Genomic DNA, 20,843 nt, shown 5'->3' on the forward strand with positions numbered 1-20,843 from the left:
ACTAGAATGAAGCACGGTAAGATTTATTGACGTAAATTACACTACCGTAAAAAAATTGGGCATGCGCACATGTGAGAGCTTGTTGCCATCCAAAGCTGCCGAAGACGGCGTCTAAACACAAACATGGTAAGCTATTACATTTACATTTTTACATATTTCTTTAATTTTCAGGTAGTAATATGAATGACAGCAAAGCAAGATGATTGTAAACCAAAGAAGGCAGCTAACTGTCAAGTGAAAGAGTCTTAATACTTCTTAATTTTCGCATGTTCCGTGCACCATCATTGCACGACACATTTTTCAACTGAAATCAGCACAGCAGACGGTAATAGCAAGATGACAGGTACATTTTAATGGAAAGTCCCGTCTTGCATTGTGACAAGAACACTTTTCTGTGAGATGATCGGTGAAGGAAGGGGAGACGTTTATCTCCATATCAAACAGGCAACGACTGCCATCCAGCGCGCGTAGAAAGGGCCGCGAAGGTACGGTAAGTCGCGAGTCGAACCTCGCCTAGCTTTCTTCAAGTTGCTCAGACCTGATTAGCATGAGATATTTCCCAGGCAATGCGACGACGCTGGCTGGCGAGCAAGCTCAAACTGTCTGCATCATCATCAGACAGTCTGGGTATAGACAAGTATACTGTAACGGCTGACTTTAAAGAGAGCTGTCTGCCCGGTCCGTTTTCCAGTCACATCGCTGCAAGTTGACGTGTCTTATAATCTAGGCTTCAGTGAAAATGTAATTATTTTAATTATTTTGAAGTTTAATTTCTTATATCAAAAATACAATTTATATGCTATCTTAAAGGCAAGGGTAGTTTACATGGACTTGTTTTCAACCTTACATTTCATAAATACTTCATTCCAAAAATAGACAACACATAGATCAATTATCATTTTTTTATGACACATATTATAGCTGTCATTTATTTTGCCATCTTCATAAAACGACTGTAAAGCTCTAAATTCAATAATATTTTGATATAGGTCATTTGTATCGTGTCTACCAGCAAAGGGTCATTCAAAAGTATTTGGGCTACATGGGCAAAAATATGAATTCGACACTTATCAGGAGGAAACTCAATCCATTATGATGGTTGTAAAACTGATGCTTTGTCAGGAAATTGAGTAAGCTAACCTTTCATATAATTTAGGAGGGTTTCCCATTTTTTTGTCAGAGAATATTTCTGACTTACTGATTGCAAATTTTTCTCCAACATATGCTTCTGTATGATAATGCCTAGTGGCATCGATTAGTTTTTTCTGTGATGATTTTTGCCATCAAATTCAATGAAAAACTTGCAGAAATATTTTTTTTTGAATGATAAATGGCGATAATTAGCTAAAGACATTCCATATCTAATGATTGTGTCAGAGTATCGTGTTTGGCCTTCCAGTTATAGTGCCATATGTTTTTAAGTTCAGGGTAGAGTCTTGATAAAACTGACTGCTGCTTATTTTCGCAAAAGCAAATTTGGAAAGTGTTTTATTTCTTAACAATGGCCTTTTCCCTGTGACAACAGATCAGTGTTTTTTTTTACAGTAAATAGATTTTGTATCTGTCTCAGAATGTCATTAATTATGTTGTATGAAATAGTTTATGCTGTGAGAATGGAATCAGGAAAGACATAGCTAGCAGTCAGATTTTCCTTTACTTTGTCTTTATGTCTTTTTCCCAGAAATAGCAACTTGTCCATTATTATAATCTGTATCAATGGAATACAAAAAGTACTATGAATAAATTTCAGTAAATGTACCGGCTGATATTTTGTGTCAATTTAAATAATTTTGAGTATACCACAGAGTGTGGGTAAATGAATTCACACATGAGGAAAACTTTCTTCGTCATGCAATTTGGTCGCGTTCTACTTTGCATTTTTGCTTGCTTTACCGACTGCCATTTAATAAAAAGTGTTCTGTATGCAGCATACCGGGTATCAACTCATGCTTAGTAATACAAGTAGAGCAGACGTCAGAACTCTGAACTTTGTAATAGATTACAAACATAGTGAAGATGTATAATTTTCCCGAGTTAAATTTCAAGAAATCAGAAAAAGTGATCAAAAAGGCAGAGAGCGATCCATTAGCGAAAGATCATCGCAGACTTTTGTCTTTAAAAGCAGTGACCCACAGTGCATTGGGGTCACTTGAAGACGAGACAAGAATGGCATGCTCTCTATGAATAATTTGCTCTGTGTAATGGATTCAAAGACAGTTTTCTGTACAACATAATTATCATACAACATTCATGTTGAGGCGAAATCAACAATTCAGAAGAAAATATTAATTTCTTTGATCATTGATATAATATTCAGAATTCAGTCTATACATAGGTCAGTGCATTGTGAATAGCTAATAGACCATGGCAATAAATTTATATGAACTCTACTTTTTAGGAACTGTCAAACCGGCTGACATAGTTTTTATGAGCCCCAGGGGCATAGCTGTTTGAATATCAGTTCATGCTTGCTTCCTCCGGCAGCTAAATCTTCATCAGCCAGGGTAATGAATTATGCATTGCAGTTGTATGAGAAGAAAGGGAATGACAGATAGGGCTTTTATAATACAGAAGAGAAAGTGACTTCTGAAGATGTTAAAAGCTTCGCACTGGTTGATAGTCCGAGTTAATTTGGAAAGGACGTCATCAGGTTTACTTTGTTGTATTGTTTGGTGACCTGATTTTAGGGTATTGCAAGAAAAATTAATAGACTTGGTGAGATTGATGTGGAATTTACTCAAGCATTGTAAAATATTAATATTAAAACATCCGTACGTGGTGTCAGCTTGGTGAAATGCTGGACAAAAAGAGATCTGTATGTAGTACAGCATTGAATAGGATGTCCCAGCACAAGTACATGTAAAGTGTGTTTAGGCAGTGTTGGCAAGTGCTCTGACATCCTTGTTATGAAGTTTTTCAATTGACACTGTACCTCTGTCAATCCTGGAAAAGCCCTGAAGCAGAGCGTCGTTGGCTTTATGATGTACCCTCATTGAGTATTCAAGATACTGTGGTATTCATATTTTGTACAATTTCTCCGTGACAATATGTCAGAGATCAATTGCTATATAATTCAAATTTTTTGGGCAGTGGATAATTCATTCCACAGGAAGTCATACATTTATGCACAAACCAAACGTGATCACCAAATTAATATCCACACTCAGGCATGTCATTTGTGTACATATACCAACTCATAACTTACAGCCCTGAGGTTAGAAATGACAGCAAAAGGACCGTATTGATTATGTGTAATATTTGATACATGATAAAAAGTACTGACGGGGTAATGTCAACGAGTAACACACTGAAAATAATAATTTCAAGAAACAGAGGTAAAACAGGCCCACTTTAACCCTTTGAGTGCTGTGATGCTCCCACCAAAATTTTGGCACAACATTTTACCAAATTTTTTATGAATTTTTCTGTAATTTTTAATAATTTTGGACCAAATGGAATCACATTTCATTGGCTACAGTTTGCTATCAAAATTTTGACAAAATCTGAAAAAAATTGACTGGAGTGTATTTTCTAAAGGTGACAAAAATTGACTTAGGCGCTCAAAGTGTTAACAGTGTCTGAAATGGAAGTTTCATTGTCTTAACACTTGATTGCTGTCACAAATTTATTGCCAATCCCAACCTTCTTTACTAGCAGACCTGTTTCAAAAACTGGAAATGATTCCAAGCGGTCCACAACAACAGACAACTTATTATAAGTGAATGAATTTTACTAATGATGGACTACAAATTTTCAATTCCCACTGACCTTTTCCACAGTTAGTTGCATGGTGTTTTCGACATAAATCATGTTTAAAAAAATTTACTTTAGGTATCTCTCCTGAATTTACACAGATATTTTCCTAAAGAACATTTCTGGTAATGTAGAAAGTGTCTGTCAAGTTATTTCCGTAGCATGAAATTCTCAACCAATTTTGATAGAGTCGTACATACATGCATGTACATACCGTGTAAATGTGTTCTTTGCATCAAATTTGAAGAGGATCTTGCTCCAAGGATTGCATATGAGATTATGAGATTGTTTCATTCTATTAAGATAACTTCTGCATCATGTAAGTACATGCAATTAGATCTTGGTACAAAGCCTAGCTCTAACCCTAACCAGCGCTACATGTATAGAGTATAGAGAAATGTACCCAAATCAAATTGTATAACCATGTATCTACCCGGTATGGAGGGGTTTACTGTTCATGTTCAGTCAACATACCGTACATGATTCTGGTGTTTTTTCCGTTATGTGAGTATCTGAAAAGGAGAAAGATGTAGAGTCGAGTAAGTGTCATTGAATTGAATTTAGAGCCTGAGACCATTTTCTGTTGAGATAGTGGAAGTAACGCAACTGACAAAAGTGACAACTCTCTGTGTTTTGGCAAAGTGCATGTCAAATGTTCCATAATAGGGCTGTTTGCTAGTGATGTCAGTGGTCTCTCATTAATATGCAAAAGTAAACATCTGTCCGCAAATTTAGATTACATTTCTGGAAATTACATATGCAAGAACTACAACTTTAAAGGTGTCTGCCAACATAATGATGAACACTAGAATGACATATTAATGGCTCAGACTACAAGCTGTAACAACAGCCATGCATACAACACTGTCAAATTTTGTCTGCATTTCAAGCAGCAATGTCTGATGTCACGAATAAACATCTATATTCAGTAACAAACCTGTAACTGCCAACAAAGCAATAGTTCTAAAAGTGCCATTTTAAAATCATTACCTAACCTTTGTAGTTATCTCAATATGCTACATCAACATGTTCTATCCCCCAAATTTCCCTGTCATCCAAATGCGTTTTTTCAACATTTACCTTCTATGCTGGTTAAAGTGGCACTCCCACTTGGTAACATTTTTAAAACACATTTTTTTAATGCCAACGGTTGATATTTGACGTGACGTCTGCGCGCGGATTGTGAGATATTGATAAAAACATGTCTCCAAATAAGTAAAAGTTTGAATTCCGGTGGCCCACCTAAATTCAGCTTCCGAACATCGAACGTTCGGCACTGGGGCCATTGTAAACTAAGCTATGGAGTACGAGTCTACGCTAACGCTGCTGTACGCCACAGTACCACTCGCATCGGTGATCGGTCATGCCCCCTAGGGGAAAGCCGAGTCTAACTGACTCTGAGAAAAAACGGAAAACAAAGTTTTATTCCACCAAAATGTTACCAAGTGGGAGTGCCTCTTTAAGGGGCCTTGATAGCATTTGCACTGTATATTTCACCACAGCCAGCATTACCGGATGTCCAAGTAGAATAATGCATTGGTGAAACTGACACACTCATGGTGTCATAGATTTGAATTCTGTCGTACTGCAGTGATTACATCTTGACTTGCCAAATATCTCTCTCTCCCCCTCCCGGACCCTCTCCTCCTCCCTCCCCTCCCTCTCGCTCATACCTAATACTTTGAACAGGCTTGGAATGTTAACCATGCCGTAGAGCCCATCAGAATAATACAACCTTTCCACTTCTTTGTCATTACTGCCTATGGTACGACTATACATTAATCTTTACCTTTACGTCAAAAGGTATAAAAATTTAACAAGCACAGGCAGGCTTGGTTTGTTAGTGGCAGTGCAGGTTTTTATTGCAAGTATCAACGCAACAAAGTTGAAGTGACATAAAAGAAATTGATTTTCTTTTTAACTTTATGAATGTATCGATAGTTCGAGACTGGGAAACGTTTGCCTGACCAAGTGTAAGAAGGTTAGGGTAATTCACCGCTTGACTTTCTGACGGATGATTTAATGTTGATATAGGTTTCAGCTTTGTCACAACTTTTGACCTTATTGTTGTCAGCGATTTATAGAGAATTTCTATTTCTATAATTAACTGACATATAATTCTTTGTGTGTGTGCGTCACTGAATGGGATCTAAAATGTCAAGCTATTACTAGTTTTCAGCTAAGCAGCTTTTTTCTGACATAAAGCAAGTGTACTGCATTGAAATGGTTTCATCTTTTAGCTTCAAAGCAGGACTGTGTATATTCTTAATACCACAAAGCTTCCAGTATGTCTGCAGGAGTTTATCCTTCACCTGCATGTAACATACATTTGTATTACCGACCATATTACCGACTCGTTTGATGTTATGTATTAAAACAACACATCCTGTTGACCTGATGCCATCCAGAATGGAGCCTTCCATTTTCTGCAACAGACTTACATTACTGTCTGTTGGTTGTGCTCTAAATCAACAAGAAAAGAATGCTGTTGTAATAATTTAATTAACACTAAATCCGAAATTTACTATTGTGTGCTGTATGTTATCGTGACAGGATAAGTAACTTAGTATTTGTGATTTAAAAGAATTTTGTACCAAACTTGAAGTATTGTTTAGTACGCCTGTCACAGTGATTTCCACAAAATGTCCATCGGCCGCACAAAATTTATGTGTTTCTTTCTCACGGATGGTTTATCATGGAATCCATCACATGAGTTATTTCTGGTCTATTTTAAGGTTAGGTAAAGTTGTAGCTAGTTGAGTTTATGCCTTTTGACACACATGAGTGTGTAGACATAGACACTCATTTTGTATGTGCAATGAGACCATGTAGATATAGCTGAGAGTAATTAACAACTCTACTCTGAAACATCACAATATAGGCTCAAGCTTTAAGGTAGTATGCGCTTTGAAAGTGGAGGACCTTTTTGCTCAAACTTTCCTCTACGAAACTTTCAACTATTCTCTTACCAAATCAAGAATAAATGGGAGGTCACCAAGCAAAGTTTGGAAACAGATGACCTAATATGAACTGATATTTGAAATTCAAAATGGCCGTTATACTTGTGTTAAATCCAGAACGAAAAATACAATTTTCGATTTTCAAAGAAAACTAGGACAATGAAACTTTTCCTTAAATCACAAGCGTTAAAATGAGCTCCCCCACAAGTGGTAGACCGGAAAAGTATGGGAAAAATTTGAGAGTCCGAATATCTATCCTGGAGGTGCATTCTACCTTAATGTACAGTCCTTTTGATGTAAATTGTCTGTAGTTCTACTTCCTCAAATAAGAATTTTAAATTTGTCATCCATCAATCAGACCCCAGTGTTGCTTGTAGTCATGGCTGTTACCGGTATACCTGAATACGTGTACATGTTCTATATCCTGAAACTTGAAGGACATAGCAATTTTTGAACGGAAGCAAGGTTTATTTTAAATGGGGCAATTAACTGCAAGGACAAATATAAGTAGATGGTCGCTTTCAATTTCAAATTATTCATGTACCTCTCATTTAGCATGGGGCTACATTTGTATGTACAATTATTTCAACTGTTTTTCAGGGCTGACCACGAAAGATACCATGGATAACAGCCATACCTACATGTACATATGTAGGTCAAAGTCATCGAGATAGCGTTCTATTCACAGTTGCAGCTACTGGAATCACCAAATATGATAGTGTTAATTAATATTAATCTTGGGTGAAAAGGTCACATTGTGACTTGACTAGGAACCTATTGATGAAGTAATTGAATGTATGGGCTGTATGTTCGACGCTTTCATCTATGCAGACTCTACGTACTGTACTGGCATAGTCCTTTCACGGCACTGTACCCTTCAAACTATTTTGATGCACTTTGAGTTTGACTAAAGAAAGTTTTCTTTCATTTGAGACAATCAATCATGTACCATGGAGTGATATAGAGCTGTCACACAAGGTAGTGGTAGTTTCAAGGAATTGGGTAATTGACTCACAGAGTCAAGAAACATACACTAAAAAGTTTGAGATTAACTGTCTGTCCGAACTATAAACTTTGTTAGGGTAAATATTTGAGTCAAGCAAATTCTTTTGTGCTATACTATAGAGTAACCGTATGGAATACTATTAAACATACATGTAAGTACTATATGCCGCCTTCAATACAATTACTGCCGGTATTGTGTATGCATACATGTATGTAGAAAGTTTATACAGTAATAATTCCATGCATTTTGATTTATTTTAACAAAAGTTTTATGATTGGTTTAACATACCAGTAATGTAAAATTTGGAAAAAAGTAAATATTCAGGAAAGACTACCTTACTGCTATATGATGATAGCTTGCACTGATTCCAGACAGTGAGTTTATCATAGTTGTTTTCTTCATTACAAAGAATTTTCAAGAACAAGATAAAAGGTAGGAAATTAAAGGACAAAGACAATTCCCAAGCAAATGATAATTTGACCCAGAAGAATTTAGTTTTCTTGAAAATGTTTTCTCAAAAGCAGCAATGCAAGGTATTATTGAGAAATAGTGCTTCAAAAAACCAAATAATATTGTCATCCATACTTATGAAAGGTCTTTCCCTGGTGGGATATGAAATGATGTCCCCCTGTTTTCAAAAAATGTCTAGTATTATTTCTAGTTAGACTCTGGAAGAATAACATGAGAACATAACAAAAATCTCACATAATTGAAAGCTGTGACTCAAAGCAAACAATCCATAGATTGGTGTATGATGACTACAGCGTCTACAATGACTACAGTCGCTTCAGGGCATCTTATGCAATTTCATTAATAATATTGATGCCGATGTTCACAATGCTTCTTGCCTTTTTTCTGGATATGTATCATCTTAAGTAGTGATTCTTTTGATTGTCAGTATGGTACAGAGTAACTTGATCACCTTGTTCTCTGCTAATATTTCATTATTTTATGGGCATTTGTGTTTGTTATTACGTGGGCACCTTCCAGGCTTGATAGTATTTCCAACTGTCTACTCACATTTCAGCATGTTTCAATTCCGGGAGACAAAAATAGACAGTCATGGTGAAAGGGATACGGTATGCCGATACCTTTTTTCATTTGTAGAAAACACTTCAAATATCAAAAGCTTGCATAATAGAGCCACAAGCCGGACTACAACTTTTGGTACTTGCGTGTAATTTTACATAATTCAGTATTTTGTTTGACAAACTGTAGATGGTCCAAAGTTGGTTGGTTTTCTGAATGTCACCAAGACAGGTCTATCGTATGCAGACATGATCTTATATTGTCAGTGCCATACGACAAATATTGAGAGTACTGTGCTTTGGTGAAAACTGAAAACTTTCTTAGATTGAATCCTTCCCAGACAACTTCCTTTTCTTCATCAATGTTTTCTCCCACAGGTGAATATAAATAATGGAAAATATACTTCCATAACAACATCCACAGTGAAATGGTATTTCCATGGTCAACATGATGAATTCCTGTATTGACAATATAAGCCGGATGATATGTACCTTCAAAGCTGAAAGATTCTGTTGATTCCGTGCTCAGCAGTCTCCTACCCTAACCACTGGAGATAGCAGTGCACCCATACACAACTAACTTATTCAGTATACACATACCTGAAATACGCATTAGATACAAACATTTTCCAAAGTTCCCAGAAGAACACGCAATATACAGACCTTCACATTTAAAATAACGTCAGTTTCATCCAGGTATGATTTCAAAAATATCCTTCAAATAATTGAAAAAAGATATTTGCAATTTCACTGGCTGGTGATCAGTTCTTTCATTCCCAAATCACCCATGTGTACCTCTCACATCCTCAAGTGTCAAACATCGCGCCAGACTTATGAATGTTCATTTCCCCAGAGCCAGCAGGTTTCAGAAATGTCTCTCCTGATAGCGTAATAATGCAAACAGTAATAATAATAATAATAATAATAATAATAAGATTACTTTGGTTTTGGTCATAACTTTATTTTTAATGTGAATGGGTACAATGTCTCTATGAATAAAATAATGATATAATGAATTTGAATAATAATAATGTTGCTTTAGCTTTTCAAAGCACAAATCTTACATTAAAATTCTTTTATATTTTTGCAATACTGTAACACAAGGCTATGTTGGTCTGCGGGTGATATTGAAAATGAAAAAAGTGGTTTTCCTTTTTCTCCTCAAATCGAAATAAACGCTGTAGTAAAAGCTGCATGTCACAGAAATGACCAGTCATCTGAGAGAGGATTGTACAAGATGCTTAGGTCAAAGGTTAGACCTCATTTGCATATTTATCATGGATCATATTTTGGAACACTGGAGACGAGTTAACCACGTATTCCTTGTGTTCAGAAACTTAAATTACTTTGATAGTGGATGGCTGTTCCATGGTGATAGATTGGATGTGGCAATAGGCCATTACAGATAATTATATTAATTATTCTTCGTGCAGCAAACAGGAAAATTCTGCCAGTTTATTGCATCATCAATTATGTACAAGTGTGTAGATTATGATGTATTACAGCCAGAAATGATAGGCTTCATTCTTGTTAATATTTAATTTCTGGCTCATATATAGGGAGCTGAATATTCCTGCTGTTGGCATTTCCAGTGTTCTGCAAGAACTTAAACTTAGGTTTTCAGATACTTTGTCCTTGACCTTCAGAGCGTGGTGAAAAGCATCTCCATTGAATTGAGAAAATTATTTTAATTGACAAAGAGATTGGATGGTAGTTTTATTCCGTTTTTAATTGACAGTACTTGTCATGAGACTTGGCAGTTTCCAAATTGATATGCAATTTGCATTTTCACACGTAGTGAATATCAATGCAAGCTCGGTTAAGTCACTTCGTTTTGGAAAATTTACATGTCAATGTATGTAGGTTAGTTTGACCTAATCAGTCGTACAATGAGTTTGAAGTGAATGATAGCGACTAGATTATAACACCTATTGCCATGCAGAAATATCACATTTCTGTAGAGCTTGCCACTAAAGAAGATGTATTGTGGAGCTAATGTTGGAAGCGAAATGACTTTAATGTTGTCGACTGATTGAATTGGAAATTACCAGTAGACAGGATAATACTTCTGCCGTATTCTAGGTACATGTAAATGTATAAATTCTGTCCAGTACTGTCGAATATTAACATGTGAATTCACAGGGAGTCTCTTAAATCTCCAGGAGTGAACAGTCAGTTAAAAAATCTGTGCACTTTACCACAAGTAGCAAAAGAAACTTTCACTCACTGTTAATTCTACAATATTTGCACCGTATGGTCCAGTGTCAATATTTTGCAAAAAGCAAACATTGCTGGAGCTGAATGGTAAAAAGTGATGTAGATTGAAAGAGAGAGGGACATAAACACGTTTAAAAAGGTTGCAAGATTGATGCAGATGCTGAGACAGAGAGTTCATAGTACATGTGTGAAGTTGTGCTAAATGTACTCCATCATGACTTTCAGGTCAGCAGTCTGTCGTCCCTTTCAGCTATACTTAGGTGCATGGATCATCACCGTTTGATGCAAAATTTTCCTGCTTCCCTAATTCTCCGTCAGTTCAATACTTATCATTTTGTTAATCTCCGTACATCTGCAGTCGTTTGTCGACGTGGACTCTTTTACGGTTTAGCTTTCTTTTAGGTTTTTGATTTAGTATTTGTCCAATTGTGCAGAAAATTTGAGTCTATAATTTGGGTCTATTCATCAGCCTCATGATGAAATTGCCTGTTGCCTGTACATTTGCCCACTCGTTTTCATCGTTTCAAACGTCTTTTCTGTGCCTTTATTACTCAAAAATTCCAGAGACACTCAAGATACAGCAGGTGTGTGTATTTGCATGGAAAATCAAAGGTTTTTGAGGTTCATTGGCTACTGACAATCCACCATCATTTATCGGTTGCACGTGACACACACATCGGCCCTTCTCTAGCAAGCTAGAAATTGTTCGCCGGTGACTCTGTCAATCATACGGCGGAGGCTTTCTTGCTTCTAGTGTGCCTGACAGCTTTGTATAAACTCTTCCCGTATTGATTCAGCCAAATGCAGCTTTTGTTGTGCGTAACACAACTCCATTTCAAATATTTGTAATCATGGACAGAATCCTGTCGCCCCCATTAGACCCGTTTTCTTGGAACTTTGATTGGACATCTAAATGAAGGCACCATGGTAACAAGTGACAAGGTAAAGAAACTGTACACGATTCTGTCTTTTATAGATTTTTTTTTGCTGAAAATCTATTATGTGCTGAACTTCATAAGAGGCACTGAGGGAGTACATTCATTTCAGATAAAGGGTGTGCTGAACTAGTTTTATTGCAAGCTGTCTCACTCAGTTAGAGATGAAGGTGCATTTCTGCCAGGTACACACCATCATTCAAGTCTACAAATTTGTTAATCTCTGAAGTAGCGTTCTGTGTTCATCGCTTTTAGCTGCCTTTTAGCCGGTTTAAACCTTAGAATGTAAGCCCCTGCGATCCTAAGATTGACGCAGCATGTCTTAAAGTTTGTGGGATTCAGTTTGTTTTCAGTTACGTCGAAAAGTATCTCAGTGTGGATTGTAAATTGTCTATTTAAATTGTCACAGGAGAATGAGTGCATGGACAGTTTCTGCCAACGTTACGTTTATCTTACAAAAATTTGGACTTCGATGTGAAATGTGCCTGAGCGGACAAATTTTCAGACTCTCAAAGTTTTACAATACTTTGGGTCTACCACTTGTTGGGCTCATTTTGAAGCTCATGGAGTGAATAAAAATTTCCACGGACTTACTTTTATGAAATCAACAAATTGTATTTTTCCCCATAAAGTTGACACAGGGATGGTGGCCATTTTGAATTTCAAGTGTCGGTAAATTTTGGTGAGTTATATCTCCCTATTGACCAAAGTTTGCAATGTAAGCTCTGATTTTTGAAAAGGAAAAGTGTAAAGTTTCGCTGTGGAAAGTTTGATCAAGTGATTAAGACTTTCCATTTTGAGGTGTGTATTATCTGTAAATAGCTCAGGATCCACTGATGGTATTGCTGACTAAAAGATTGATTGATGCCAGACTAGATTTTAAAACAGTCAGAAATGTTTATCTATTTTACAGAAAAGACACTGTTGGTATGATGGTAATGAAATGTAGGAGTTTGCCATTTTGTGATGTGACTGAAACGTGTCATTGTTAGTGGAAGCATAAAAACTACTATTTGTATGGTCAAGGTAAAATTTGTAATCAGTTATTTCGTGAATATTATAAGAGAGTACTCAAATTGTCAAATTCAATATGTTATTTGATGTTCATTGGAATGATATGACGTCGACATGCACTGGCCTCTGCTGTGTTCCGTAGCAACTGGGCAGAACAAAAATCACTAGATTCAGATGTGAAAAAGAAAACAATTGCCAAGTCCGAAGGAGGCTGTGCCCATACTGAACAGTGTCATACATGAAAATAATCCTAGGGGGTCCAGTTGTTTTAAAAAGATACAAAACACGACCCTCTGATGGAAACTCCATTGTTTTCATGATGGAGATTGGGCCCACTGTTCTCCAGGTGTGCAGAAAAAATTGTGCATAAATGCATACAGGGCAGGAGTGTGTGTACTAGGTGCTGCACTTCCATTCATGTGTATGTTCTTAGTCTTGCTGGTACTGCTGTCCATTCACAATGATTAGAAATTGAAGTGTTCTCCTCGGGAATTTCTGAAACAACCTCAGTTAATTTGCATAAAAATAATATGTAAATGTTATGCTAATTTTGCAATACACACATCACCCTGTAGCATCAGAAAAGATCTAACACTTACAGGCAACAGGATAAAAAGGTATACGTATAGTCTTTTTATGCGTTTTTTAAAACTTAAACCTGAATTTAAGTACAGTATGTATTCATGTATAATTGACTTGCAGTATTTAAGCAGTGTTCTTCCGTTTAACCCTTTTCCTGCCGAGCGCCCCTGTCCGTTATCCTGCCAAGTCGGTCAAAACCGGCCCCCTTTTCCGTGTCTACAGAAGATAGGCTCTCCTGCACGCTTTCCTGCCAGGCATTTGGCGGGAAAATACCGCATTTTCGGGGTACGATTACCGACCATATACGTGTTAGACTTCAAAAATTTTTGCATGCCCGTATAGAGGGGCAACCGCTGATGAGGTTGTGTCCAGAAAATGACGAGGTCACGGGCGTTGTTTGCCCCGGGGGACGTGCACTTTTATGCCCTTTTCTAGCTTACTTTCGCGGAAGTAAAGCTCGTTCGCCGGCACGCACGGCCACACCGGGGAAACGTCACCTCTCTCGTGGGTTAGTAGAAGACCCAGGGTTAGTGCTGTGGGTGCGGCAGCACCCTCAAACCTGTCCTGTTTCCCCTGGGTTGTGTCACTTGGCCAGTACTTTGAACGACTTGGAAGAGTCGCACAGTGCAGTCTGCTTTGACGTAGTGTCAACGACATAGTTCCGCCATTGAAGGAAGGCGTGTACGTAGTTTGGCCAGTTCAGTGAACACTTAGCTCGTTAGTGTTACCGTTTCCTAACAGGTTAGTTGTGCAGTTGTTACTAAGGTGCAGTTTTGTACCACCTTAGCTCTGGACAGTGCAACTGCTCTATGCACTAACCCCAACGACAGATGGTTGGTACAACGTCTACGTCGCACGAGCACAGCCTCCGTTGGGCTGTGCCCCTCCCACGTGATACAACGCACGTTCATCCATTACTATAGCGTCCTTACGGATCTGCCAAAAACGAAAGTGGGGGTAAAACAAAACAAACGAAAATATGCGATCCATAGATAGTATTTTATTCGGGAATAATTTACATTATGCCGAACAATAAATCTCGGAGTCTGTCTCGACGTCCGAGTGCATGGTCCGTGTTTCAAAATTACAATCGGGGTGGCAGATCCGTGTTTCAAAAATTATAATAGGGGAATTGTACAAAATAATCCGTCTAAACAAAACAAACGAAAATATGCGATCCATAGATAGTATTTTATTCGGGAATAATTTACATTATGCCGAATAATAAATCTCAGAGTCTGTCTCGACGTCCGAGTGCATGGTCCGTGTTACAAAGATTACAATCGGGGATTGTACAAAATAATCCGTGTTTCAATTTACAATCAGCGGGATCGTAAAGCACAAACAAACGGCACAACCGTGCTCAAAATGTGATCATGGTCCGTGTTAAGAATACAGTCAAGCCACTGTTAGGCGAAGCTGTCCCCTGTCCATTATTTACGTCGGGTTCTCTTGCTGATGGGTGTCGTCGGGGCTGTGTGAGTAGAGGTCTGCACGCCAATGCTCCTCTTACCTCGTAGCATCATGCGATGATGAAAAGCCGCAAAACACTCGCCCTCGTGAAGATGAACCCCGCACAGACTACATCCTTTGGACGTCTCAGACAGTCGTCCGCTCGCAGTGGTCTTACCCTCTCTGCTGCATACTTTACAGCATTTCTGCCGCCCCTCCAAACGGCTGACAACGTGCATCGGCTGATTTTGTGGATTGATGTACGAGGCAAGAGAAACGGTGGCCTCGACCTCTCTCACACTGGGCTGCGATCGCCCACAATAACCGCCAATGAGTTGTTTCCCAACACGCAGATGAAACATCTTATGGGTCAGCTTACTATCAGGGTGTACATGCTTGAAGCATATATATGCATTTACCAGGGCAACATCAATCAGGTAACATGCCAGATATGTCCACCATCTGTGGTTCTTGCGCCCAGTGTGAAAGTACTTGCGCTTCTGGTTGGCTCGGTCGACGCCTCCCATGTACCGGCGATAATTATACAGCGACAGAGGCACTTGTCGCCGCTCGTCTCCCTCCCCCACTGGCACGCACTCCAAGGGTGGATAGACCGTATTCAAGATCAGCACCTGAGCGTTACTATCCTGATAAGCAGTGATGTTAAGACGAGAGTCCGTTCTCTGGTCGTGGCTTTCATATCCCCAACAGACAGAGGAAGGCGCTTCCTCTTACCCGGCGGAATTAATTGAGGGGGCATGGTGCGACGATTACGGCGGTTAAAACTCCCGACCATGTAGATCCCGGTCTCCATCAGCTCTCTAGCAGTAACGACCGTGCTAAACAGGCTATCACAGAATAGGCTGTGATTATATCCACAGAATGGCTGGACCAGCTCCATCGTAATTCTTTTCACCACACCTCGCTCCTGCCGTCTCCCATCAGTCCGATCCCGAAATTTCACACCTAGGTACGGTGCAAAGTTAGCGATGTATGCAGTGGTGGAGTCGCACAGCTGCCATATCTTGAAACCGTCTCGATCAGGCTTATGCGGTAATCTCTGCTTAAATTTAGAACGGCCCTTAAATCGCACCATGCCCTCGTCGATGGAGATCTCTCTACCCATCTTATAATTATTTACGCACCGGTCAACTATGGGCTCCATCCATGGATTGATTTTATACAGGGGATCCTCCTGACACCGACGTCGGCGGCGTGCCTCATCAGGATCACGACGTGGATCGTTCTCTGGGTCTGCCAGATGAAAGTATCGCATAAGCTGCTGAAAGCGACTGCGGTAATCACAGTAGAAATACCCTGGTTTCTCAGAAAGGGATCGCTAGACCAATAATCCTCCACTGATGATTTACGGTCGCACCCATACAGACTAAGACGCCAATGAACGCCTGCACCTCTCGGTAGTCAGCGTTACGCCAGTATTTATCTATTTTCCTAGCGATATATCGCTGGTGGAATTTGGCGTATTTATTAGTCTCGTCCTTGGCCAATCTGATCAGTGTAGCTGGAATAACTTAAAAAAGTAATCGAGCTCACGGGCGTGGCTGGGCAAGGTGAAAGTCGGTCCTCTCTCATGGTCAAAATCGGTCTCCTCAAATATATTAGCATCGGTAGTCTCCGACATACGCCAGACAGGAGGTGTGTCGTCCTCCGCCAACACAGCAGCAACGTCATCATCGTCGTCAGAGCTTGCCTCACCTACATACTGCCTGTCATAAAAGTCATCGTCCTCTGCCGCATCCTCGTCAACCTCCAAGTCGGACTCAGCGGTGATATCACCGTCGTCTGGGCGTCTGGGCCTGAACTCGCCCGTAGCGGCATCAAGGATCATATCTGGCTCAAAATCAGGTGGGCTATCCTGATAACGAACCCTCCGCACTATCTTTTTCGGCGGGGACATCGCAGCACACGAAACTATGGCAGGAGCGGGCTGGGCGGCCTCTGCTGATGACGAGGGCTCAAGCTCTTTCGCCCGGGGCACAGAACCTCTCCTGACGCAGGATGAGGGCTCATAGTAGCAACAGGTGGTGTCTCTCCCGGAGCAGCCGGGGGAGAACCAATGGCATCAGCCGTCTCATTACTCACTGTCTCACTAGCAGCAGCAGACGTAGTCTGTGCAGGTGAAGTATCTCCCACAAGAGCAGATGTAGTCTCTGCAGTGAAGTAGTCTCTCCCGGAGCAGCCGGGTGAGAACCACTGGCGACCGGTGACCCGTCATCATCCTCATCGGCAGAACGATCGCTCTTACGTTTACGCTTACCACTGGGTTTTTCAGCCGGAGATAGCTTCGCCTTACGGGAGCGTTTCTTGCCCGACTTCTTAGAACGTTTACTAGGGACATCACAACGATCGCTACCACTACCGCCCGGAGACTCTGCATCTTTGAGCTTCAGTCGTCTGCTCGCCTTCAGAAAACTTTTGCGGTCCGTCAAGCTCATGTCTGGAACAGTGTCGACAGACTACAGGTCCCTCCCTTTTAAAGCCACAGGGAAACAAAGCCCTGGACATGATTGGACGCAGGGGTGTTAATATATGCATCCACCTGTTATTATAATGGACCTACGGCAATCAGTCCACCAACCGGCGCTGACATTCCTACCCGTCATGTAAATTGCCTGTCCGCACCATTTGATATGCTAATAATACTCATTTGCGATGCAAATCCCTCGAGCACTTAGCATAACATAGTCAATGTCATTAGCATCTCAACTTGACATTCCGTCCAGCTGGGTACGTGGCATGCGCACCTGCCACCCAAGGACGTTGGCCCAAGCCCATGTTTAGTACGGGTGGGAAACCCGTATCTTTAACCTCATGTCCCTTCTAAGTACGCCTGCGCAGGGCGTATTGTCATCCAAGTCGGTGACAAGCCAACCCGACAGATCGCCCATTAAGCAGTAATGGACTGGCCGTCTCGTTCTTGTACGGCAACGAACAGTGCTTCAGCGGCTTGTTTAGGTCATAACCGTCGCCTGCCGAGCGGCTTACCCAACTAAGGCGGTCAAAGATGAAGGATGCCAAAATTGTCAACGGCTGTCTCGGCCTCGTCCGTTGGGCAAACATGGCTCCTTCAAATAACGTGGCCAGCACGTCTACGTCATCAGCGGTGATGACGACCCGTCATTGACGCCCGAGTGCGTAAAACTCGGAATATACCGACAGGTACCTCTACCTGAGTCGGTCATACTACGGTATAAACCAAACACAGGTCTGCCAACTCCCGTTAGACTCGGCCGTTAGCCGAACTTCACAGGGACAACATAGGCGTAACAAGTCGGTGAACAACGGTTCACGCACCTAACCGCAGCCGCCAAGTCGGTGAACAATGGTATCAAATTTTGAGGCCATGTTCGTGAATGGCAAGGCTGAGGCGGTGTGTTTCGTTGCACGGCTTGAACGTCTAGAGCCAAGTGCAGCCGACAACGTCCGACATCTGAGTGGGTAGTCTTTTCGAGAAGGTAACAAGTCGGTTAAAAGCGGTGGTTACCCTTCACAAATGTCGCTCAAGTCCGTTCGGATCAGTTCCATGTCAGGGACTAATCAAGCCGAGTCCGTCAAATCCGTCCGCACTTCCCGTCAATCAGGACCAAGTCCGTGATTTTCGTCTCGCACCATTGGCAAAAAATTGCACCGCCAGCTGAGGCGGTCTTAGGCGGTTGCCTTACAGAAAGCCGAGTCCGTCAAATCCGTCCGCACTTCCCGTCAATCAGGACCAAGTCCGTGATTTTCGTCTCGCACCATTGGCAAAAAATTGCACCGCCAGCTGAGGCGGTCTTAGGCGGTTGCCTTACAGATTAGCGTTGCCGAGACGGTCAATTTCGGCCGCAATCTATGTAGTGCCTCAGAGCCAAGTTAACCCAAACTCCGCTAGAATACGTCAACGTGCTAACCTGCCAAGTACGCTACTCGTCCCCCCCAAAAAAACCAGTCCCCCACCGGGGTGGGGGACTGGCTGGGTAGCTTCCGCACCTTTCCCTGTCGTTGGACTCTCTGTGAACCCATTTCGAGAGCAAACGCCGTTCCTCGCCCAAAACCTGTCCTCGAACGACCCCTAGCGCGAGCAAGGGTTTGCTACACGTAGTTCCGTCGACTAGGCAGGAAAGGGGGTACCAAAAAGTAGCCCGATTTCCACCGCCTTGGCAGGATAACGGCCGTGGCTGCTCAGATTCTAGCTACACCGAATTTCAAGCGGATTTTCACCGACTTGGCAGGAAAAGGGTTAATGCAGTGAACAAGTCTTGTTTCATTATTGATAGGAAAAGCATTTTTCAAATATAACAAAAAAACACCAATTCTGAAGAGACCCCCTGGCTTGCATGTAGCTGTTACTTTAGGATAGCAGATGTCTTCATCCAAAATTCACACAAATTCTGTGTTTATAGATATACCTAATTACCGGACAACAGATTACGTTAATTCAGAGTCCACCGTGCCAAATTTAGGTCAGAACAATCTTACAGCCATCCCAAAATATATGTGTGTACATTCCAAAAATTCCCAGTCACTTTATGAACATTCCTCCGAAGATAAACCCTGAACGTTAATGTGGTCAAGGCCTTCAGATCAATACTTACCCAAAATATAAATGTACATGTGTACATTAAAGAACACAAACATTTATGGAATCGTGCATACCAACATTAAGTCTGTGTGGTTTGGTTTGAAATGTCGGCATAGTTTGGTAACTTTATTCACTCAACAGAGCTGATTCAATTTGTACACTGCTGAGGATTTATCTGTGAAAGGATTGACCAATCCATGAGCCCCTTTCAAAACCAGATCAAGATGAGAAAGGACCAATCTTACTGTTTGTTACACTTTAGTTTAGGATTTATATATGAGGCCTGATTTACCAATCCATGAGCCTCTCTTAAAAACAGAGCAAAATGAGAAAGGACCAATCTTGCAGTTTGTTACATGTTGAAGTCGGACCATGTGTGGTCAGACTGCAATGTCAACTCTTTTATTAAAATTCTCTCAGCTCTTCCATTTTACATACCCACTAGATTTATAGCCAAGAGGTGGATTGACCAATTGGTGAAGCTTTCTCAAATCAACACGGTGAAGAACAGTCCATTCATATAGCTTAATGCATATATTGAAATTTAAATACGATGGACTGCTGACGTGAGCTCATTAAATAAGAAATTGATTTCCTATGTAGTAAGTCATTTACATAGAAATGATGAATGTTATTACCGCTGTATTATTGTAATGAAAGATCTATTTGCACATGTATATCTGTTGTTAGCTGTCGGTCGATGATTATCATAGTCCCTATGTGGTGTATTTCATAGGTCAAGGCGTCTAAGTTTTCTGTAGAACATCAAGGCCAACAGATTTTGGTATTGAAACACTCATGTATGTGTTATACAATGTAGATATACGGTAGTGCCCTGCAGAGAGAGCATGTGCCCTTCCAACGGTATAACGACTTTCTTGAATTCTGAATATGAAAAGCAGTGCATATGAATTATCATGACCTGTAAAACTGAGAAGAATTCAATGAGAATTAAAGAAAACATGATAACGTTTTCTAAAGTTTGAAGAAGAAGAATAAAGAGTGCAGCAGTTTTTACTTTTGACCCACAGATGATCTTCTTTGGAAAAAGACAATAAAAGGGAGAGAGAGCACCTTGGAAACAGATATGTTGACTCTCAAATTTTTACAGTTCTTTTCTGATCAACTATCGCTTGTTGGGGCTCATTTTAAAGCTCTTGGAGTAAAAACATTTCCACTGTCTTACATTTTCAAAAAATCAAAGGTTTCATGTTTTGCAATATTGGCTTCTATTTTAAATCTCAAATATCAGTAAAAGTTGGATGATTTGTCTCTCTAGTAGTAGTACAAAATTTTGCATAGAAACCCCTGATTTTT

General features: G+C 40.3%; 1 protein-coding gene across 3 annotated transcripts in view; it reads left to right on the forward strand.

Moving 5' to 3' along the window:
• The first annotated feature begins 50 nt into the window (after positions 1-50).
• LOC139131057 (dynein axonemal intermediate chain 7-like) overlaps positions 51-20,843 on the forward strand; it is a 107,166-nt gene continuing 86,373 nt past the window's right edge. For 2 of the 3 annotated variants that reach the window (XM_070697021.1, XM_070697044.1), the window contains exon 1: positions 51-126. In XM_070697021.1, coding sequence (XP_070553122.1) covers positions 124-126 — 3 coding nt within the window. In that variant the 5' untranslated portion in view covers positions 51-123. Of the gene's footprint in view, positions 127-11,873; positions 11,907-20,843 lie in introns of those variants that run through there. The other variant, XM_070697003.1, reaches the window with a different exon arrangement.

Source organism: Ptychodera flava, chromosome 1 (genome assembly GCF_041260155.1).
Source record: "Ptychodera flava strain L36383 chromosome 1, AS_Pfla_20210202, whole genome shotgun sequence".
Lineage (NCBI taxonomy): Eukaryota > Metazoa > Hemichordata > Enteropneusta > Ptychoderidae > Ptychodera > Ptychodera flava.